At 39.6% G+C, this 24,492-nt stretch overlaps 1 protein-coding gene across 4 annotated transcripts in view; it reads right to left on the reverse strand.

Annotated features, from left to right (window-relative positions):
- Positions 1–534: 534 nt before the first annotated feature.
- Positions 535–24,492, reverse strand: part of TBC1D30 (TBC1 domain family member 30) — a 49,169-nt gene continuing 25,211 nt past the window's right edge. For 2 of the 4 annotated variants that reach the window (XM_068669301.1, XM_068669303.1), the window contains 11 exons: positions 24,256–24,321; positions 21,664–21,789; positions 19,989–20,174; positions 17,634–17,802; positions 16,038–16,206; positions 12,094–12,199; positions 7,007–7,119; positions 6,693–6,832; positions 4,823–5,029; positions 4,568–4,624; positions 535–3,406 (listed from right to left, as the gene is read on the reverse strand). In XM_068669301.1, the coding sequence (XP_068525402.1) occupies positions 2,622–3,406; positions 4,568–4,624; positions 4,823–5,029; positions 6,693–6,832; positions 7,007–7,119; positions 12,094–12,199; positions 16,038–16,206; positions 17,634–17,802; positions 19,989–20,174; positions 21,664–21,789; positions 24,256–24,321 (2,124 nt within the window). In that variant the 3' untranslated portion in view covers positions 535–2,621. The remainder of the gene's footprint in view (positions 3,407–4,567; positions 4,625–4,822; positions 5,030–6,692; positions 6,833–7,006; positions 7,120–12,093; positions 12,200–16,037; positions 16,207–17,633; positions 17,803–19,988; positions 20,175–21,663; positions 21,790–24,255; positions 24,322–24,492) is intronic. The other 2 variants (XM_068669302.1, XM_068669304.1) reach the window with 1 other exon arrangement.

Raw genomic sequence — 24,492 nt, forward strand, 5'->3', positions numbered from 1 at the left:
ACTCAGTAAGTTTAAAAAAAAAAAAAAAGAAAAGAAAAAGGTGTTTCAGTTGCATGGAAGAAAGCAATGAGGCTTCATTGAGGGAAACTGCCTCAAGGAAAACAAAACCCAGAGCTTTATGTGGTAGAGACTGCCACTACTGTGTTCCCAATGTCCTTGATGCTGCAAAGCCACCCTTACATCTGTAGCCACAGACCCCACTTGATGAAGGGAATCTTTAGAGAAAAATAATTGGAAATTTCTCTGTAGGTTGCTGGCTCTCTGGACCTATCCTTCATGTTTCTCCTCAGTACCAAGCAACTAAAATGATTTTGCTGTCTGTTCAGCAGATATATTTCAGGTAGATTAAACCTCCTTTGCAGTTCCAAGCAACTCAGTAGTGCTAGTGATGGGAAACAAGAAAATTGAAAGCCATTTCAGAGAAAATTTCCTGCTGCAAACAGCACCAAACTAATGCACAGCGTTGCTGCGATTCCTTCGCCTCAATCCTAACAGTCCAAGTACAGTACAGGCCCCTCAGAGCACACTCATCAATTATTGATTAGATCTGAGTCAATACTTTATTGGCATTTCTTCTCACCCAATCATTATCTGTGCGAAGCTTGCTAGTTTTCCATTACCTAATCACATCTTAATGTGCTGAAAATCCATGCATGTACTTGTGACATTTCAGCAATTTTTTCAGCATGACAATCCTTTTATTTTTACTAGTCCCACGTACAGCTGCATGATATGCTAAAGCTAGGTAAAAATTGGGAAAATGATTCACAGTAAAATTTTGAAAAGAAGTGCATTTCTTTTAAATCAAGGCAGAAACAATTCTCATACAGTCCATGGTCAGTGACTAAATTCTACATTATTTTAAATTGACTTAGTGCTACAAATAATCATTAGCAACAATACTACTTAACCTGAAAATAAGGCAGGGGCAAAATCTGATCTACAACTGTTTTAAATTTATAGTGTTCATACTTGTATATTACTTCATATGCATACACCTGTATAAAATACAACAGTGAAATAAAATCATCCGCACAACAATAAACAGGGTATATTGTACAGCTAAAACCGGTAGCACATCCTAGAGATCATGGGATACATTAATAAATAGACAGTGATATATTAATTTGCAAATTTAACAAACAATTTTAACTGAGGAAGATATTACATACAATGGGGTCGATTCATCATGACTGCCTTTACACCAGTTTCAAGTCAGGGCAGCTTCAAGTCACGAGAAACTCAGAAGTAAAAAGGTCGTGAATCACAGTTAATGCATACAGCATGGCAGAGCTGTAGTATTTTAAGAGCAACCTGGTTTTTCTTTTTTTTTTGGAGTCAGAATGCTTGATTTTGCAACCCTGAAGCTGAATTATCCACAGTTAGCTTCTCTGCCTGCTTAATACATATGTATCTGTCATTTGTCTCGCAGTGTTCACCAGCTTTACAAGACTTTAGTGGGGGACACATCCAAAATCTAGGCTTCTGAGGAAACGTTGTAAGAAACTGGCAAAAGGGATTGACTTGGAAGTAAATACTCAGCTTATAATTTAGCCGTTTTTGTTTCACAACGAACCAGAAGCATGCCAAGGAACCCCATGACAGCCCAATGTGTCCAATCCACTAACATCGTGGCTGATGTGCTGGGTTTTAATGAGAAGTGGCACCCTAAGTATCTAATCGCTCTATTTATAGAATTTAAACTCCTAAACTACTTTGGAACATTCGTATATTTTACCTACTGCTAAGCAGGCAAATACATTTTAATTACAAAACTGGTTGCAAACTAGGTAGTATTTTTAACATACATTAAAGCCAAAATGTATACAATATTCAACACAACTGTATGTCTAGTTAATTGTTCCTTATGCCTAATTTTGCAGTGCTGCAATGCCCCAGCAGTTGTATGTAACAGAAAAGGAGCAAACCAGTGTTGTAGATGGGCTCATGCCTGTTATTCTCACACTCACTGATCACATTTATATGAAAAACACTATCAGCAGAGGACTGCCACGGGAAGAGAAGCGTGACATGCTGTTGGAGGATGCCTGAAGCCAGATGGCCCCGTATAAATAAGTGGCAATGCTTGACACCGAAAGTGATACTGTAGATTGCTAGGGCTGCTTGTGCTTTTGTTAGTTGTGGCTTCTCCAGCTACTCATGGAGCATAACAACGAGGTCTAACAGGGAGGCTGCGTAACAGTCATAAAAACTGCTTTATGGTTTTGCTGCACCAGGCAGACAATTTGTCCTTACAGCCTTGAAAGAGACAGGAGGCAGCCACGGGGGCCTACGGGGTTAAAGGCAGCTGGTGATTTCATGCCTGGATTAGATTTAAAGAAATAGTATGCTTCACACTGCAAATCAAGGTTTATTTTACCACAGAACCATCAGAATCGACAATAGGGCACCAAAGTGCATCTTCACTAATCTATCCCATGGCAACACGGGAGCACAACTTTCAAAGACACATATTTATACATCTGGTAACCACTTTTGTCCTTGTTACTTAATTAAAGATCAGAAACTCTTTGGGACTCACATACACACAAACATAATAAAATAAAATAAAATAAAAATACATTTTTCCCTGTCAGAAATGGAAAGTGCCATGTGGTACATCATCGTTTCTTGGTCCCACTGTTGCCACTCGCTGCTGACTTACTGAAACTTCTACTCATCTGTGGGAAGTGTACGGTTGGCGTTCTCTCGGTGGGGCCGTACAGCCCTAAATTCCTGGCTGTAGCTGACTTCCGAAGAGGCTTGACACTGGGGAAAGGATTGAAGACTTGTGGCTTTGGGATCCCAGGCTGGGGGGATTTCGCCAGGTGCCCACTGTCACTGGACAAACTACTCGACTCAGATAAACGTTGCTGGCAGGACTGACTGGGTGTTGACTCAGCATCAGTTTTGTTATCTGAGACGAGTTCCAGTGCTTCCAATTTTAGCTGAACCACTGACACATCTGTAGTGCTGTCTGTAGAGACGGGGTCAGCAGGCTGCTGCTGGTCAGCTTTTCGCGTAGTCCTGTCATCCAAACCACCTCCTTCTTCTCCAAAATCAGAGTGTTTGGAAGTCTCCTCCTTGGCACCACGACTGTTTGTTTTACAGCTCTCGCTCTGCTCATCTATTAGTCCTACGGTATCCCCATGCCCCTGCTGGTCTTTAGCTCTGGCAATATTCTTTCGATGAACTCGTATGTGAGTGCGCCACGGAGAGTTCAGTTTTGATTTAATATCTTCTTGGGGAATGGGAGACATCTTCCCTGGAGCATGGCTTGGGATGTGGATAACAGCATTCTTGAGAGACCTGTTATTTGATTTCATCTTCTTTCCTAAGAGGAGGTGGTTTATCACCGGGGAGTGGTTTACCTGAGAAGGGAGGAGGCTGGTAACTGGCCCTTTGTCTGAAAGAAAGAGTTTAAAAGAAACACAGTATTGTTAACATCAGAACAAATTAATGTTCAAAGGATCTGCCAGCAAAGAATTCGAAACCTTTCTTGAGTTATAGCAGAGATTTGTAGGACTGACTTCTAGTAAAATCACTGAATTCCTCTTACATCTTGGAGTTGAACACAAAGCTAAAAGTGCTGTGGTAAAGATTTCCCATCTTCCCTCCCTGCTTCTACACTATGGCTGAGTCCTGAGCCAGAAAAATAAATAAATAGACTGTAACAAATGCAGCTCCTCCATTTTTGGAATTGCACTGTAGCTGGAAGTTTAACATTAATATTGGCTTCTGATGTCTGTCCCCCTCCTTCATTTCTCTTCCAGCTGTAAGAGGCAATTCAGTCCCTGCACGAAGTCAGGCACATAAGCCCCTCCTTGTGTGTGAGGCTTGTGTGACTGGAGAATGAAATAGGATATTGTTAATAGATAAAACCACACCAACTTATTTCTATTAGGTTCTCTAATTAAACCACTGCAGTAAATCCAGGATTAGGTAATTAGGTGAGAGTTTGATTAAACCACAAAACCAGCCCTGAATCATGATTAGTAAAATTAGAATGGTTTTTGAATTATTATTTTTTTGGCAGTCCTTGGGAATCAACATCTTACTGTTTGCACTGTTTCTGCATGGCTGCTGCCTTTGTTCAAAGCAAGAACCTTGCCACTATTGAAAAAAATAAATAAATAAAAATAAACTTCTTACGAACGATTGCACACCCATTAAAAACCTTCAGCTGCTCTGCTCAGGCTAACCTCCACGTCCTTGAGTACCAACTGGGGAAGCAGACTCAGAACACAGATGGCTATGTAACAGACTGATGTCTGGTCCAATTTCCAGAGCAGCATCGTTAGGGCTAGGTACACTGTCAGCCACAGCGGAACACTTGGGCCAGTTCCTCAGCTGTGCAACCTGCCATGCCCTGATGAACTCGGGGGAGGTTGGATGATACGTATCAGTTAGGAATCTGCCTGCCCCTTGATCCAAAGCGTACTCATTTCTTCATTTCACTTTTTTCAGCGCATCAGTATGTCAACTCCAAGAATGCCAAAAAGTTTTAAACTTGTGAAGCAGAGAGAGCAAGACAAGGCACCCAGATAGCAAAGACACTATTAAATACCATTGCTCAGCTGGTCCCTGGGACCTAAAAATATCCCAGGGTCATCATCTTCAGATCCTGACAAGAGAAAAAACAACATCACCGTTTCATTTACAATTTATGTCCACAAAGTTGTACCCCCTCTACTAGTACGGTGTTACACATTGCATCAACCTCTCATTTTCTGTTTGGTTTAAAGTAAAATAAGCGTATTTGCCTTGTCTCCTGATGAGGTTTGCAATAAATCAGCAGATGAAACATGTCTTGATATGTTACCTGCTCTAATATACACATGGTGAGCCTGCTGTTGCTGCTTCTTCTTTATCCTGGAGTATTGCTTTTTTAGTGCATTAATATCAGTGGTCATGCGCTCCATCATCATGCTGTTAAAGGCAGCGTGATACTCGCTGCGGCAAGAGTCTATTGCTCCTGGACTGAGCTCTGCGATGTTGCTGGAGCCCAGGCTTTGTTCTTCATTCTGGTCTGCACAGAGCGGGAATAAAGCAAAGACGAGGAGTTAATTGGCATCCTGAAGAATACTGCAGATTATCTGCAAGGCAAGACTATGTCTGGTTCCTATTGTCTTATTTAACTGTAGTCTTTAATTAAAGCTAGGATAATATAGTTTTTTCACAAAGCTTCAGTATTTCTAAGTATTACATTTCCAGAACTGCTGCTTAAAAATAGAAAAGGTTGGAGGGGGGAGAGAGAGGGTGCACATTTCAAGAGTACATCAATTAACACAGCAATGGAAAGCTATCATCAGTTTTTTAATTACCCTAAAGTACACCAAACCTTCAGTGAAGTAATTCAAAAAATGGTTATTAAAAACGCTCTGTTGATCAAAGATGAGGCTAGCAATGCAAGTTATAAAACACATCACAGGCAAGAAGGCAGGAGGTTAATCAACTGACCTAAGGGATAGTAGCAACAGGCATCAAGAAACAGTTACAGTGCCCCAGGGAATAAGCTGCCAGTAGCAAGAGAAGGGATAGATACAGAGCAGCAGAGCAGTCAGGCAACTTCAGAGCCTTTCTGATTAACAGCCACAGAGCAACAGAAGCAGTGCAATTTATTTTCACAGCTGTTGCTGATGCATCACTAAACTGGCACTCCAGGGTCAAGGGGATAATTCTTTTCCGAGGGATGTTTGTCTTGGGCTTAGTTTGCAATAGAAATGTGATGTTCTGACTAAGTGCTAGCTTGAAGCAGCAGGCAGAGGCTTACAGTCCCTCAGGAAGGAAAAAACAAAAATCAGGAGGACGATCCCAGCATAAAGGTCTCAACAAAACCAAGCCACATGAACAATGATGTGTAATCAGGTAACAGTGACTGCTACATCAGTCTGCTTCCCCTTCTACTCATCCACTTTTAAAAAACAAACAAACGGAAATAATAAAACAACTGCTATAGCCTCTCCCAGGGCATCCTAAAATCAACACTGATCATCACTTCATAAAGGCCACTGCGAGATGCTCTGCTCTTCTCATATGCATCAGAATTTTTTCTCCTGTGAGCATTTGCACAGTTGAACATGTCATTCTGTCAGAAGTTTAATTTCAACGGAAGGATTTGAAGAAATGGTAGTAACATTTTGTCAGAACACCCTACACCATACCCCCGCCCTTTTTTTTTTTTTTTTTTTTTAATGTGAATATACCTGAAATATACAATAGTTTGAAGGTTTTCCCAATAGGTTAGTGAAACTATCCGCAGAATTTACTCCTCACTGAAATGTTCCAATACTATACATGCTAATACAGGTCAAGATTATTTATGAAAGTATAGTCTTCAGAAGATGCTGATTATCTAATAACTCTCTAGGAAATAAGCACAGATTTAGGGTAGACTTCCTTTTCACATATTCACTTCTTTTTTTTGTGTGTGTAGGCAACACCATGGTGGTTTTTGTTTTTAAACATTATTGTAGCAAAATTCATACCCCATGCTATTATTAATAGCATGCATGCTGCCTTCAAAATCGACTCAGACTTCTTCAAGGACTGCAGAGCCAATATCTGCTGTAATCCCTACGTGAATTCAAAATCCAATTTGCATAGCAGCTTTCATAGTTGAACGTACAAATGATTCCTCAAGGTCACACAGATGTAACTACATTTTTCAAAAGTAACTGAAATACTTTTACCTTTCATCTGTTTCTGGTACTTTTGGAGCTCTGGTGCCAAAAACCCACTTAATGGTCCAAGACAGCCAATTGCATTGACAATTGAGTCTTCATCATCTAGGTCATTCTCCTCGTCGCTGTCTCTGGTTCTGCCTAGCCTTCTGTCAAATGAGAACATAAGGGAAAAAATAAAGAGGCATTCTTACACATGAAACATCTCTACAAAACATCTTTATCTTCTTCAGGTGCATATAAGGGAAGACACTACCTGTCATATCGCTATCCTGTAGGGTAAACAATGATCCTATATGCAGTAAGAAGCATTTGAAACTCACCCTGAAAGTGAAGTTGACTTTACTGCTGCAGGGAAAGGAGTAATGTTGTACGTGTATTTCTCCCTTAATTCTGCCAGTTGTGGAAAGGGAAACTGAGCCATGGTATAAACAGTCTAGTGGGAAAAAAAAAAGAAAAAAAAAGCAGGTTTTAAAATTGTCCCTCTAACCAACAGTCCCACAAAAGATTTCTCCCTGAACAGACTTTCAGTCTTGCCATAAGAAAATGTAAACGGTCTAGTTCTGTGATTCAGTCGATGCTTCCTGTAAGAAAAATAAAGACTGGCTCAATAGAAAAATACAAGGTTCATAGTTTTAAAAGTATGTAAGATAATATGAGAGGTAGCACCCTTTCCAGCTACTGTACCTATTTAATAATCATTACCAGTCCTCTCCTTGCCAGCACATATGCATCGCTGAGGCTTTAGGCATCTTCCTGCATTTCTGCTCAAGTATTCAACAGGCATTGACAATCCTCATCGTTTGGGAATTGTTAACAGATCCCTTACATCACCTGAGTCACAGTCAAACAGGAAGGTCCCAAAATTATGCAGCTAACAGACAGTTTTTATTTATTTTTTTAATTGTGAGAGAAGAGACTTGTCCTACCATGGACCAAAAAAAAAGTCTCTGCAACTCTCTGAATGCAACATTGCAGTACTATAACTTCAAATAAGAAGCCCTAATACTATTTTATTTATTTCAATACCCAGAGTTAACAAGATAAATGGTAGCAAATTTACTTGCTTTCCATATTAGTTTTGCTTTAATTCATTCTGCAATAAAAGAATGTGTGTCACCAGCCAACCTGGCATAAAAATATGTAATATTCATTGCAGAATCACTGCTGATTTGTTCTTACCTATTTTAGTAGTCCTTTTTCCCCCTACTTTTGCACTGAAAAAAAAAAAAAATCTGAAACATCATTACTCAGAGCTGCTTTGAAAAACCAAGCTTTTTTGAAAATTAAAGGTCTTCTGAAAGGCAGAAGCGTAAAAAAAAAAATCTCATTATCTATGAAAGGACAGCTTCGTTTCTTTTTCTGTCCCATAAAGTCAGTGACATTTTCATGTGAAGGCAAATAGCTTCAATTAAGATGAAAGGAAATTTAGAACAATTTCTATTTAATTCATTCGTGAACAGTGCTTTGTGCTAAATCCAGTGAGATTCAGGGCTGGACCTTTCCTGATAGGAAAAAAAAATACATATATACGTTTCTCCAGTGGCAATGATGTAAGCAATTAGGGGCAGGAAGAGTACTCCTGGCCGGATCAGGCACAGGGCAATGGTGCAGCTCAACAGGCTTCTGCATGAAAAGAATTTTTTGGTTTGAGCTCTGAAAAAACGAAGGCAAGGAGAGCACCTTCCAAAACCCCGAGCAGGAACTGAGAGGCTTTGCCACTCCACACAACTGCACTGCTACTGTGAAAGATAAATATCCTCTAGGGCCCAAACAGTGATACGCCGGCAGTCTACCAGACGAAGGAATTTTATGATCTGGAGAAAGCCCTACCTCCGGCCCAACGTGCCTGGCTGTTTGTTTGATCTCCATCGCGCTTTCCTGTGTTTTTCCCCATATGTCTCCACTCCCTCCCTTCACAGAGAAGGAGGTGCGTCTGGAATTTATTTCTAGTTTTTATGTCAACAGCCTTTTCAGGTAACTTTTTCCATATGCCCGTTACGCTTTATGCGAAGCAGTCAGCTTGAGTCCTCCATTTACTCCTCGCACCTACTGGTTTAGATTATGCTTCCAGGTTTTGCGCATCTCTAATCTGCATCTTTTCCAGATCCTGGGCAATCTCTTTCATTTGTCCACATTTTTAACTTAATTACTTGTTATCAGATTGTAACTAGGAGCCTCACTTGCTATCTAAGAGATTCACAAGCAGATCTTATGCTGGTGCAAATTCCCCTGGACATTCAAAATTCCCCTGGACGTGTCAATCAGCACCTGTGATCTCACAGCAATGCTTCAGAGGCAAAGGATCTTGTTCCTAGTTTGCACACAGCTCTGGATGCTTTTTGATTGATTCTGGTGAAACTGTGCCAGTGGGAAACAACCTACAAATAAGAAACACAATGCAGCCAAGCTCATTATCTTAGTTATGGCTGTGAGGGACAGATTCTGGGAACACTAAAAGGCTAGAAAAATACCCTCCCTTCTCAGCTCAAATCAGTAGTGCTTTCTCAGTCCAGTGCCTCTCTAAAAATGCAAAGCCACCTACACCCTCAGCAGAAAGCCATACAAAAGGCCCTGACTGTGACTTCCAAAAGAGAGCAAGTGGTTTTGCTTTGGCAGATAGCTCACAAATGCTTCGCTCAAGCTGTCCCACAACGGGTTAAGGCTTTTCTCTTTTCATTAGAAAGACTAAACAAAAAGCAAAAGCAAAAACAACCCCAAAAGAAAACAGACTAAGTGCTACTTCAGCAGAAAGAGAATACCACCACATCCAGGTAACTGACTACAGACTTCATCTAAAACTGGGATAACAGAGAGGGATTAACCCCTATTTCCCTCCAACACAGTAAACACACAGGGATGCCTCTCCTTTTCCTGTTTGCTTCTCATCTCCTCTACACTGGAATGTTTCTAAGCCTACAAGCCGAATTAATTTAGCTGCTTGTAAAAACGCTCGCTTTCTGAGAAGGGATCAAAGCGGCTCCTCAACCCAGCCAGCACGCGCTGCTTAGAGAACTTGCAGACACCTGGCAAAAAGCCTCCTGTCTCCACGCGAGAAATGAAGCTTATTAATAGGCCAATAAGGTGACCTTACTGAATACCCTATTTGTTTAGCTTCTAGTCCTAAATACATATGCAGTCTAGCATCTGAAGCGTGCAGCACTTACCCTTTATTTACTTAAACTGTTCACAATGAAAAAAGGAGGAGGCTGTAGTCTTGCCTGCTCCTCTGATGGCTCCAAGCTCTCCTCAGCATAACATGAGAAGAAGTCTTACTGTTTAAGGGCCAAATCCACAAAAGCTGCAAGTCTTCAGTCCAGAGTATATTATTTACTGTCTACATGGGAGGAAGGGAGGGAGGGAGGGAAGGGTTTTTAAATGCTGTACTTGCACCAACTACACATGCTGGTGGACTGAATAAGGACAGGAGGCCTCTGATATAACTTAGGTATCTGCCCTGTCAACACTTGCCCCTGAAGCATCAGCCACACCTCCCTCCTCTAGCTCCTAAAGGCAATGGGGCTTTGTTTCCCGGTGGCCTAGAAGTGCCAGTTACTCTTCACTGGCTTAAGCGAGCCTGGGCAGGTAGCTCAGATACAAATGGAAGCATCACACAAGCTTAAAAAAAAATAATAAAAATTGAGATGATCATCAGCAACAGAATGAAGAGAGAAGTACAGAGAAGGCAGAGTAGGATATTAACCCTTTCCCATTGTACAATCACAGAATCACACAGAATCACAGAATTTCTAGGTTGGAAGAGACCTCAAGATCATCGAGTCCAACCTCTGACCTAACACTAACAGTCCCCACTAAACCATATCCCTAAACTCTATATCTAAACGTCTTTTAAATACTAATCTTTGAGTCACCCTGAAAAAGTATCAGAGTAAAATCATTGCTCTGATTCTGATTACAGAAAAAAAAATATGAAAACAAAGCAGTCTAAACACTCACCTCTGGCTAACTTTTCTGGAAAAAGTTAAAGCAACTTATAAAAATGTTGTCAAGCAGCCTGGATCCTTTCTTTAACACACTGGTTCACATTTCTCTATTTTCTTCCCCAAAACAGAGGAAAAAAAAAAACAAAACACATTCAAATGAAGTGGCCAGGCACATGGTGGGATTCATATCCCTTAAGAGCAAACATTTACAGCGCCTACTTCTCTCACCTAGGGTAAAGAAGTGAACACCTCAGATGGGGATGGCTCGACTGCCAACGCCTGCCTTTGGCTTGATGAATGCTACCTGAGCTGTAGCACGGTTTCCTCAGCTGAGAGAACACCCAGAAAACAGGCGTGCTGCTTCTCTTTGCAGAAAACTGAGAACAACCACATTCTCGTATCAATGGCAGTGATATCTTTCCCCAACACTCCTGCCACCGTACCAAGAGCTTATTTTTTGCTGAAGCACAAAATGACTTTAATGTATTCATAATAATTACAGCAGTGAAAAGAAATATCCTTCCGACCCTCCAGAAATTTACCTATGCCTTATCTTCATTACACACAACAGCAAAGAAAGAAATCCAAGTCACTGAATCCCAGTCAACAAATTTGGCTTCCAATAATGTGTAAAAAAAAGTCACCTGTAAGCTACATTAATATATCTATCCAACTTCATATGCTTCAGACTTTTTTTCCTCCCCTAAGTAAAAAAAATCAGGTGAATGATGTGCTCTGTGCTACTTAACCACCATTTTCTGACTCAACAAAAGTTGACCTGAGAACTGCAGCTTGAAATCTTTATAAAACACCTAAAAAGAAAAATACCAAATGGATATTAGCAAATAAATAAATAAAAATACAAGTGCAAATCAATAAAGTTTTATCTGCAATACTCAAAGCCCTTTCCTTCTCCAGAACGTAGATCTTTGTTCTTACACAATGATGTAAGCCTAAGAACTCAATGAGCGCAGTTATCTAAAAATGTCTCTGTTTATAGTTCACTGACACCACTGATGGATTTTTTTTAATCATTTTTTAATAATCAAGGATTTTCCCCCTTCTTACTTGATAAATTTGTATCTCCTAGTGTGTCTACAGAATGAAAAGGACACAGTGTAATAAATAACTGGCCAAAACAAAAACAAATAGAAAATAAAACCCTAAAAATTATGACTACGAAGAGATTATACATCTTGCTTGCGTAAAACCAATTGGGTATTGTATCACTCCCAACTTTCAGCTGTCAACATACACACTATTTTATCAAATGGAGCCTACTGGTTTTCTATTTTTATTGTATAATATTTTAGCTTTAACTGCAAGCCATCTGCATTTATCTTAAATTTTTATTCCTGGGAGAGTTTAGGTTTCTGCAGCATCTGAATAGAAGTGTAATTCTTCAGAAATCAGCACCAGAAGGATGAACAGAAAACACAAACAATAATTATATCACAATTACTCACCTGCATGAGTTCATTGCTGTCAATCAGGCTGTCTTCCAGCATCTCCTGCGTCAGCTTGCCCATGGTACTGTAAAATTCATCTGCAGTTTCACAACACTCTATTTGCCTACATCAAAACAAATGTTTTTTCTTATTTTACTTTTACACGTGATCACATGCCCCTAAACCAAAACGGAACTTTCTGTAAGCATAAAATATGCGCTTCCATTAGTCACTGTAATTCTTACGTTTATTGCAACCCCCCTTACACTTCCAAATAATAAGACAGTGCACATCACATTATCGTGACTACCTAAGATAAAGGATTCATGCACATACCGACAGGTTATTCGCTCTGCTCCTTTCACTTCTACAACACAAGGATCAATAAATCCTGTCCCCCTGCTAACACAAGGGAGCTTACCCCTCAGCTCAAAAACAGAGTGTCTCTTGCTAAATTCATCTTGTAACGTTCTGCGTATTTGCTTTAAAAAACAAACAAACAAAAAACAAAACAAAACAAAAAAAAAAAACACAAGAGTGGGATGTTCTCTCCTGCATACACACCTATGAGTTGGTCAGTTTAGCCGAACGTACTATAAAGCCACTGTATAATAGCTTGATTAAGGGTTACACTGGCTTGATTCAATTAGAAAAGCTTCCAGACTTTCAAGGCCCTTCTTCAGGCCTCCAAGAATAAAAATTAACCTTGTTCCCAACAGTTTTTTCGAAGAACCTTTGTCTGACCTCCAAACAGCAAACTCATTAAAGACAGACACAGGGAAGCAAGGCAGCATAACGAACCAGCGATGAGATAGCTGAACACAATCATTTCTTCGCACTTGCAACAATTTCCATTCAAAGATACCAACATGTTTTGCAAAGATTAGTTTAACTTCACATCACCTTCAAGGGGCAAATAAATATTATCTTCACCCCGTGAATGAGAAGCTTACGGGTTAGAAAGACTTGTGTGAAATCCTACAATAAACCTGGAAGAAAACAGAAGTAATACACACTCTGAAGGTTGTTTGTCTGAGATGTATACACAAGTCAATTTTTCCTTCCTAAAAATACCCTGAAGGGAAAGAAACTGCCAGTAAATCTAGCTGTAATAGCTCTAGAAATAGAATGGATCTTTGATCCATCCAGGATGGATATTTCATTGGAAAAAATCATAGTTCTAAAATCACTTTGGCTGAAATCATTATTCTGAGAAAACAGATTGAATGGTCTATTATTCATCCAAGCTTACACCAGGAATTTGAAGAGATGAAAAAATATAGGCTGGAAAAGTAAATTGTGTTTCTTCTCTGGACTTCACCAGAACAGAGAAGCAATATATCATCGGCTTTGTCAAACAGGAGCTCTAAAATTGTTCTTTGTTGACTAAGAGCTGTGATTCTTTCCACGTAGCTGTGATGAAGAAAAACAAATTCAAAACAACAAATCAAAAAATGCATAAAGGTAAAGATAGATTTGCACACACAGACAAACACACACACACCGGCCTTCTGCACACTGCATCTTGAAGTTCTGGATTTCAAGTATCCAATTGTCCAAGCCATCAATCTCATCCTGCTGAAGTGGAAGTGTCTGCAAATACTGATGAAAAAAATTCAAGTACAAACAAGGATGCATCCGGCACACAGAGCTACTTCCAGCCATCAGTATGTTCCACTATTGATGTTTTTCCTGTTGCTCTTAGCAGGTTGGGAGAAATAGGAGAGCATCACGAGACCATCTAACTACAAAAAGATGGCCATAATTTTCTGTTGAATCACTGCTTGGGGCGGAACATATTTCTCTATTGTGGCTAGATCCCAAATGGACCAACTTGAGAAAACCCTCACCTGGATAATATGACCACTGAACATTTGCCAATTCACCTCCCATTCCAGGTGAGGGATTGGGTCAGTCTCTGCACCAGCTGAGTTTCCTCAGCATACCTTCTGCTTTAGAGGCATCCCTTTGATCTTTCAGAACAGTAAAGCTCTCTTCCTACTACTCCCTCAACAAGCAGTTAGCTCCAGGCTGCTTTTGTTTGTTTATGCAAGCACTGCTCAGGTATCTGCTTTTGATTACAAGAATCTTTACTGTTTTCACCCTCACTATTTTTACTTCACATGTTAATGCACATATCAATTATGGCAATGTCCTAAAACCCAAACAGCCTTTTGGTTTTTTTTTTTAAACAATCCAAAATTGTTGCCTATATTTGACTTGGAAAACTCAAAGAACTGAGCATACTGTAGCTTCCTCTGTACTTCGGCCACTATCTGCTGGGATGATCCCTCATCTCCCCCCCCAAAAAAAAGTAGGCTTTTTTCTTAAGGATTAGAAGAGGAAGCTTCCCTGACTTTAGCTAAAATATTGACAAAGGAAAGAAATAAGGGGTATATAGCCAATTACCACAAACTTACTGCCTGTCTTCCCTAATAATTTCAGTCTCTCGTGACCTCTACATCTTCTCTATTACCACTATTTTTGAACTGTTCGTTCTTTAAGTCTCTTTCCATCAAAACCAAAGCATGATTGAACCTCTAGCATTTCAAGAGAAGCACTTCTCACCTCCCCCCCCCCTTTTTTTTTTCTAGAAAAATAGTCATAAAAAGCATGAAGACTTCGAGACTACCATTGTCTCCGGTCTGACTTCTTTCAATTCCCCATTTTACTTTCAGCAGAGAAGAGGAAAAAAAAATCAGTCTTCTCCCATCAAGAACACAGCACCCCCACTTTACTTCCTTATCTTGTTTGGTAATAAATAATCACATGCTTACTGAATTTTCATGCTTGTACAGTTTTTGTGACCCACTATATTCTGCATCTCTGGTTATCACACCGGTGGTCCTTTTCTGTTAAGTGCCCCAAAACCTGGCCACGCTCCTCCTCATTCCCCGCAAATAATAGTTTTAGGATGTGAAATTTGAATAGCTTATTCTTACTGTTATTCAGATTAAAAATATGATATACTAAACAGTCTCCTGCGGTGCTACTGAACTGAAGTGCTAATTCACTCAGAAAAGAAAAAGAATAGAAATGAAACATCCAAGGACAGAGCTGAATGTAAATCCCAGTGGTCCAGCGTGATGGGGGAAAAATGAAAGTGTGGCTAGCCATCACAAGATAAAATTGATGCAGCTGATGAAAAAGTTTCCAGCTAAACTAGTATCTGCTTGTCCTGTAAGAGTTCACGCCTCCCACTGGAGTGGGTGACAAAACCTTTGTTTCTCCAGGAGGACTGTACACTCTTCGGGATGCAAATATTTGCCATGACAACAGAGTTCAGAAGAACTAACCTTCTCTTGCATTTTGCCCTGTGCAGTGGGTTAATAATAACAGAAATTAATAGTCCATAATAATAATGGAAATAGAAATTATTAGTAGTGGCAATTTTGCTAGAACGTGTTTAAAAGCAGAGAATTTCAAGAAAACGTGTTTGCAGGCTTTAACAGAAGGAACCATGTAGTTCTAAATCATTCTCTTAATAACCCTCAACTCCTTCTCAGGTACAGCCAATGGGCTCAAATCCTTAAGCAAAAATATGAGAATTAAAATCTTCAGCTTCAGGCAAATTACGACTGAATTAAGTAGTCACCCTCAAGCCTCTTTGTGTAGCCATCACCCCCGTACTTACTAACTAACTCCCTCAGAGGTTTATGCTCTGTAAAGTCCAAACAATATCTTAGCATGCCATAAAGACATTATACACAGACAATGCAAATAACAAGAGACAAGAAGGATTGATTCATCATCATGCCCATTCTTCAGACATCATGATGATATTTTCCAGCCCATGTTTTTTGTGGGAAGACAGAGATGCGTTGCTTCTGCTTCAAAAAAGCTGCACATTCTCCTGAAAGGTCACATCTTGCTTAGAACTGAGAACATGCTCTTCAGAACAGCATATAAATTATTTACATTGTTCAAACCGAAAGAAAGATCAGATTAAAATGACCACTTACTCTCCTAACTTTGCCCAGATAGCCAATGCAACTCTCAGAATAATTTCAGAGCCTTCAAAGAATACTGAATCCCAGATCTTCAGAACTGTGTGGTTAGGCAGGCAAGTGGCAAAGAGAGTCAGAAACCACTGCATCGTGAAGACATTTGTGAGTGGGGGTTCATAGCCTCCTGAAATAAAAAATATAAATGCTTCAAGTAATTTTGTAAAATAACAGTAAATGACAAGGAGTATCAAACATACAGAAATCCACCAGTCATTCCAGTAACTTCTTATAATGCTCAAAACTTTCTTAGCCCGCAGCTGTCTGAAGAGAAGCTGAGAAAAAGAACAATGAAAAATGACATACTTTGTCTTCCTTCATTCTTCTGCACTGCCAAAAGCTCTAAGCAACAGCACTGGTGCTTGAATAAACTTTTGAAAGCACCATTAAACATTTGTTGTTGTGGTTTTTTATTTTATTTTGTTTTTAGTATCAGAAAAAAAATGTTTGTCCTCCACCAAAGTGACATGAGCTTGAATTTTTTTTTAATAAAAAGTAGTTGTACTTCTGCAGAAACTAATGGCTCAAGAAGTCTTCAGCTGCATGAAGGTGACTCTCGTTAAAGTCTATCTTATCTATTGTACTGAAGCCCTGATGCACTTCCAGCCTAGCAGAAGCAGCCACTAACATATTCAGTTTTCCTTTTGGCTTGTTAACAGTTTCATACAACATTTAGTATTTCAGCCTGAAAAGTTTTATTTGTTTGTTATTCTTAGAGAAAACTTCATGCATCCTAGTATCAATTGATGCATTGAAGGCCATGACCCAGAGAGGCTTCTGTCTACGAAAACACTTCCAAACAGCAAATGCTTACTTGATACCCTTTGTTTTTGTACAGTCTGGGCACAGTCATGATTTTTACACAGAACATGGTAGTACATCTTTTCTAAGATGGAACTTGCTTAGATTCCAGACTTGGGGGTAAGGGAGGAGAAGACAACACAATCCCACACAATGAAACAGCTGCATGTTTTTTTTTTTAATTTGTTTGTTTTGGTTTTGTTTTTTTTTTAATTTAAGTCTGGAGAGAATGCTATACAAGAAAAATTCACAGTGCAAAGCCAGTCTTCAAGGTAGTAACCCAAGAAGTATCTCAGTTTTGCACCTGTGTATTGCTAAGCATCCAGGGGAAGAAATACTAACCAAATGCCATCTGCTCACAAATGGTAATTCTTCTCAGAGCAGCTAAGTTCTAGCAACTACAAGCAGTATGTGGTTAGACAGATATCTTGAGCAAAAAATCCTTCCAAGGTAGCTTTTGTACTATGCAGTGCAGTGGTGTTGCCACTCCACGCCTTTTACGACCTTGTCAACATCGTTATGTTTGCAGTTAACTGTGGGACCAAATGATTTTGGTATTTATTTTTCCTGAGAGAGCCACCAATATGTATATTAAGCATATCAGTAATAGAAACAGTCATCTTTCACTTCAAACAACTTAAATATATATATATATTCTGAACAATATATTCAGGTAAACACTTGTGTTTTAGATCTGTGCTCCGATGAAACAGTAACAAGAAGGAATTTCACAGCATCTTCTTTTGAGCCTACCTCCACTTTCTCTGTTAGCAGCCCTCTGCAGAGTGTCTAAGTGCTGGGACAGTTCAGGAAGTTTCATTCTTAGAAGATCTCGGAAAACAGCCATATCCACAGAGAGAGCACGGAGATTGTTGACAAAGTAACTGTCAGGAAGCACCTTATCAATTAGGTAAATCATGATCTGTAAGAAAATGAAATATTTTAAGTATCCACAGGTGCTCCAGGTAACCACAAGCAATCAAGGCACAAAGGCTAAGGCAGCCTCTTGAAGCTGGTCAGATTTTACAAACCATGAATGGCTGGCATCAATTTCACAGTAAGCCATGAGTAAATTGGAAGCATTACTTGAACCAAAGGCAACTTCTTGCACTTTTGATGCCAGAGGTGTTTATGAGATTCTCCAAATTGTTGGAAAGTTCCATTATCCCTTGTCTGGTTGTTAACTGCCACAACTAGAAGACTTATCTTCCAAATGATCTTTTTTCCTCCCCAAAATGCAAGGTACTGTTCTTTAAAAACATTCCTCCCACATTTTACTGCGACGTGTCACTGTGTGCTGCACTTCATCATGTCACTTCAAAAGGTGCTAAATTAAGCAGCATGAGACAGTTGAAGCAGACATCTGTTTCAAAATGTCTCAACTGCATGGGTAATAATGCTTTAACTGGATACCACCAAACTTCTGAGAATGAACATATGAAACAAGTATACAGAAGGCGATTTAGTTCATCGGCCCAATAGAAGACACTGGCTTCATTTCAGGATTTTTGACAAACTCTATGCCTACTCTGTAGATTTTATTAAGAGAGCCTGAATGTGGTCACAATGTCTGCTTCAACCCTCCATTACTCACTTGTTCAAATTTCTAACAAGCATCTTTATCCTTCATTTCATACAGCGTCTAACGCTTGAGAGGTACTTGGTACCTCCATACACAGGAGAAAATCCTCCTTTAAACCCCTCTTTTCTTTTAAGATGCCCACAGAAACGATGTCAAATACTGAACTTCTGAGGGTACTGCCTTACACAGTCTTACTTGTTCCTTGCTTTCTCCCAGCTGCCTGTGACCACATGCTGCCACTTATCCTTGTCTGCAAGATTTCTCAGACAATAATTTTTTTCTGTTCCATATTTTACAGAACACAGAGCAACTACAAATACCTGCACGTGCCTCCCCACCTCGACACGAGAAGGTTCTCAGCCCTTGCTAAATCCCAAACCCCCTCAGAGCCCCTTTGTATCTCATGCTTCCTTGCAAATCTTTCCTCTTCAGCTTGTCCCACAATTAAAAGTGACAAAAGCTTCCCCCCTCTCCAGGGGGGTCTGGTGCCATTCCATTGCTTCCTTAGCACAAGAAGCCTGATGAAGCTCATGATAAAAGACAACCCAAAAATAACACAAGAGTTCCCAATAATCAATTTGGACTTCATAAAATCCTTGGGGAATCGTATTTCCTATACTTATATTTTCCATCGTATGTCCTAGAAGCTTCTGGACAGTATAAAAATCACACAAAAATAATAGTTGAAAGTACTGAATACATTTTCAGCACAAACTACTCAGAGGAAAGCTTACTGACTGACAAAGCAAATATATTATATTATCTTCTTAATATTATAGGCAGCTCTGTAGAACGAAGCATCAACTAGCTAGACTTTATTTCCAAAAGCTTTATATTTTAGAGCTCTGAGCGGACTTAAGTATTTGCCACATTTTTGTCAAAGGCAAAACGAATGGCTCAGTATTTCAGGAGTCAAAATAATCTTTTACGATCTTGACCTTGACACATATGAGCAAGTTTACTCAAATTTGCATATGACCACAGTGAGCTGGATTTTCATTTTTATGATCTATTACGATCTTCAAGAAGCGTCTTAATTAGAATAGAAAAGGTCTAAAAAATAAAACACTGTCATGGCTACCGTGGCCCTGACAGTAGCTTCAAATCTTTTCATTTTCATTTTAAATATTTATTTTGTGCCTTCCTAGAATTTGCTTTAAAATACAGTCAATTTTTAACTGCTATGTATGGGGTTGGTAGTGGAAACTGGAGGCGTTAACCACATACAGGGTTTGGAAACAGATTTGGGATTAGGGGTTAAACTCTTCCCAAGACAGTAGCAATGTCCTCTTTCATTGTGTTATGGCCAAACCCTCGTTTGTTTACTTGCAAATTTTTTAACAAGGATAACATTCAAACTGTCCACCTTCAGCTCAGACAGGGTAACAAACAATTCACAGATACAAATCAGTTGAGCCCTCTGAGTTCTCCTCTTTTTGGCTGTCTACAGCATTTGCACATTCATTTATTCTGACATTCATTAAGCAAACACATTCTTCACCACTGCAACAAAAGATGCTACTCACTTTCAAGGCATCTCCTTCATTGCCCTCCATTACTTCCAGAATGAGCGCAGCCAGTATGTTAAAACCTTGACAATAGCCAACAGATTTATTCCACCTGGCATAAGCCAGCAAAACTCGCTTTAATACCACTCGATCTTGCTCTGCCTCCTGGCCACAATAAGAACTGCAACCAGTCCGGTGAAGGTCCTTTAAAGAAGAAAAAAGGAGAAAAGCATAGACAGAAAAGGCGTGAATTTTCCTTCCCCCTTTAGTTCTCCTGCCTGTCCAAGTTTTCCTTCCACCTCCACCCTCCTGATGCATACTCCTGAAGTTGATGAGAGTTTTTTAATCTGTAAACCTTTAGCTTATGTAAGAGGAATAGGTTGAGCAAGGTCTTACATTAACAAGTTATCCAGAAGATGTTCGTTTGAAGTTGTCACAGAAGATATTAGAAGACATCTACATTTCAAATATGCAAAATATAGAAGTTGCATCATTCATTTTAAAATCTCCCTTCACAGAATGGCAATTTCTCTCAATTTTAAAGATTGCCAAAAAGTAAGACTTCAGAAGAATGCATTTTGTGTATCTTAAACAGAAGCCTAAGGGAAAAATACCACATTTTTCTATTTCTGAATCGCTTTCATTGCATGGGGCAACCATTACACCATGAGTTGGCTCAGCAGAATATCATGACCTGCTATTATTGCACAACATGGGGCAAAGGATTGGAGCAGATGCTTGTGTGAAACTGACATTGCCAGCAGCAATTTCAAGGTTTGAAGCTAGATACAAAATTTCTAGCAAGCATCTGTCAAGGACTTCCCCTTCAAGACCTCTGTTTCAGAATCTGTTAGAGTTTTTGACCAGGATGTGCTTGACATTATCATCAAATTTGTGAAGCGGTAATTTGTGCTAGGAAAGGAATACAGACAAGGAAATGAATTCAGACAGAATCAATTTTTTTAAATGACTAAATAAAACATGAAGAACTGTTTGTTTGTTTTAAATCAAGCTATAAAAGAACTGCCAGGAAGCTACGTTTTCAAAACATAAAAACAAACAAAAACAGTGTCCTTGAGAATTTAATTTAAATGATTTGTGAAGGGCAAAGCATGCTACAGTTTTTCATGAGTAATATCTATAACCTTAAATTACCAAGTACAGACGACTATTGTAATAACCAGGAACATAAGGTACTTTGCTCCATGTACGGTAATTAAGGTGGCTATAGAGCAGAAGCAATCTTTCCTGGGTAAATAGACTAACATCTAAGTCACCACAGAAACATACATCTGTTACGCCCTTCCCCAAAACTATTCTCTGCTTTAAATACAGTGTCAACCAGCTGAGAAATATATACAAAGGTGGTTCACTACTGTAAAATAACTGAAAAGATATTCAATTGCTTTATTTTAAAAAATAACACTGTTTAATCCCAGAAAATATTTGGTTTTATTTACAGAGACGAGGACAAAATCATATAACTGTCTCCATTACTCCATTATTTCTTATATATATATAAATTGAGAAAAAAAAAGGTTCAGTAATATTATTTTTCTTTCTGTTACTGAGCCAAAAGGGAATTCAGGTGTATCTTTTCCCAAAGCTATTACGGACAACAAAATAAATCCAAACTCTATCTTAAAAAAGTCTTCACTTTTAACGAAAAGTTAAATACCAATAAGTTGACTACCTTTACTATCTGGATGCCCATTGAATCATCATCAGGATTACTTCTTTCATTGAAGGTGAAACGCATGGTTTTATCCCAGTCGATGGCTATACTGTGCAAGTACTGATCAGCTAGGGTCAGCCAAACCTGCAAAGTCAACAGAATGCGTTATTTCTCAGATAAAATATGAGCAGTTTTTATAAACACCATGAGATGATCCTCACCAACTTCAGCCATAGATGATCTGCTGTTACACTTCAAATATGCAGAAGAGAATTATATTTAAAATAACTTTTGCATAATTAATGTAATCCCTTGCTCCCTAAAGCAGAAAGAAAGGAAACGGCATTAAGCATCCAAACCTGTGAAGTGCTCACAAAGGGGCACGTCCATTGTCAGAAACTGAATTCACAGGGACTCTCCACAACAGAAGCCCACCTACTGCAAGAGCCCTCCTGGCCAGATCAGCCCTTCTGACCTCGTAACCAGCAAGGAGCTTTATAAAAAGATAAAGCAGCTGCAGGCTTTCCTCAAACTCCACCAAGGATCCATCTCCTGCAAACACCACAAGGGAAATCTAATAGTGTTTCTCTCCTGCAGAGGGGGTCTCATCTGATCAACTCTGCAGGAAAGCTGCATTGAGCATGAAGAATATGGGGCCCATCTGAAAAACTACTACTTGGATCAGAGTAAGTTCATTTTCCAAAAGGACTTCCTAAATTATTGGCACAACACAGAGTTCTGAAAACAGACATGTTGCCTATTTTTAAAGCCTAGTAATTACCAAAACGGATTTATGAATGTGTATTGAAGACTAAAGGTGGACCTTTATTAGCCATCTGAAAAGTTCCTGAACCATAAATCCATGTGACAAAGCATACAGTGGCCAACAACTAACAACGAAGGATTTTTGTCTTCAGGAAACTGAAAGCAAGCATGAAAGCAAATGGGTCAAGTTTTATACCAGCTGTTAAGTCCCCCAAGTGAGAAAAGCAGTTCAGACACTTCCCACAAATATAAACACTTAGATAATGGCATGGTGAAGGAATTTATAGGCAACTCACGGAATCTGAGTTTTTCTCGATTTAAACACACCATCCCACTTTTGCAAAGCCACCCATGCAGAGGAATGATGCTGCTCTCTGCCTCCCAGCAACATTTGGCGCTGCTCCCCAGTACAAGATGGACATGGACACACTGGAGAGAGTCTGGTGAAGGGCCTCAACAGTGGGACTTGAGCATCCCTCCTGTGAGGAAAGGCTGAGAGAGCTGGAACTGTTCTGCCTAGAGAAGGAAAGGCTCAGGGGGAATCTCATGATTGTATAGAAATACCCGAAGGAAAGGTGCAGAGAGGATGGAGGCAGGCTCTTTTCAGTGGTGCCCAGTGAGAGGACAAAAGGCACTGGGCACAAACTGGACCACAGGAGGTTACACCTGAACATCAGAAAACCTTCCTTTGCAGTTCAGGTGACTGCCCACTGGCACAGGTTGCCCAGAGAGGCTGCGAAGTCTCCATCTGTGGAGCTATCCAAAAGCCATCTGGACATGGTCCTGGACAACCTGCTCCAGGTAACCCTTCTTGAGGAGGTGGCTGGACCAGATGGCCTCCAGAGGGCCCTTCCTACCTCAGCATTTTGGTGATTTTTATCACCTCTGCCACTCATGCACCACAGAAAAGCTGAAACAGCAGTTCTAAGAGACTAATTGAAGAGGGAGAAAAGAATTTTTCAGGAAAGAAAAAGGCAACTAAATTGACATAATAATTCACTGGAGTTGTAGATCAAAAATAAAATGGTAGTGGTGTAAGAAAAGCAATGGCACTTACATCTTACCTTTCCTTCCCCATTTGGTAAAGAGGAACATTTCAGTTTGGAAATAAAACAAGAAGAAAACAGGGAAGAAAATTACCTGATACATCAAAAATATATGGAACCATGTATATTTTATAAAGCTTTAAAAATATTTGTTTCAGTAGAACTAAATTTTTAAAGCTGAGATCATGTGCCTCACTTAGTTGCTAAGAAAGATGAATACATACAGAGGCTTTTTTTTTTAGGCTAGGGAACTTCAAATGTTGCTAAAGAAAGCAGTAAGGCAAATTTAGCATAATCCCACTGGGCCCTTTCCTACATCGCTAACCATGTGCAATTTCCCAGTGATGGTGTACTCTGCTGTTCCACACCACTGCTGACTCTGAACTCTCCCATTTAGATGACCTGCCTTTACCCTGCCAAATTTTTATATCAACTTTCTTGCCAGCACCAGCATTTGGCAACTTCACCTCTCCTTTTAGCTGACCTTCAGCTGCTGGTGTGGCTTTGCCAGCACAGTTCTTTGGGACTGGCAGACTGAAGCAATACCGACTGAAATGGAATAATTTACCTAAGCCTCAAACAAAAGGAACCTTTAAATAGGTGTGAAGGCTGTGTTTACCTGTCTCAGCCTCTCCAGCTGCTAAATGAGGTTATCACTGAAGAACAGAAACTTGGAAAAATCCCAGCACAAGTTACAAATCAATAAATACTTGAAACACAAATAAGATTGATGTTATTCATCTCCCTTTCATGGGAAATCACAGCTGATAAGTTCTGCATCGTGTACAGGTCTACCTACCTTTCTGCGCCATTCTTTTGGTATGCCTGTCGGCAGCCTGGCCACTGCTTTGAGTGCATCGTGCCACTAAGCAAAAACATCCAAAAGGGTAAAAGTCCACCGTTAGCTTAATGCAAAACCGTGGCAACATCTGTAACACTGAGAACATGCACATTCATTTCTGTATGCATTTCGAAGTTTAATTGCTTAATCCACTTACAGGGAAAATACACATTAATTGCTTAATGATATAAGAAA

This window comes from Anas acuta, chromosome 1 (assembly GCF_963932015.1).
Source record: "Anas acuta chromosome 1, bAnaAcu1.1, whole genome shotgun sequence".
NCBI classification, from domain to species: domain Eukaryota; kingdom Metazoa; phylum Chordata; class Aves; order Anseriformes; family Anatidae; genus Anas; species Anas acuta.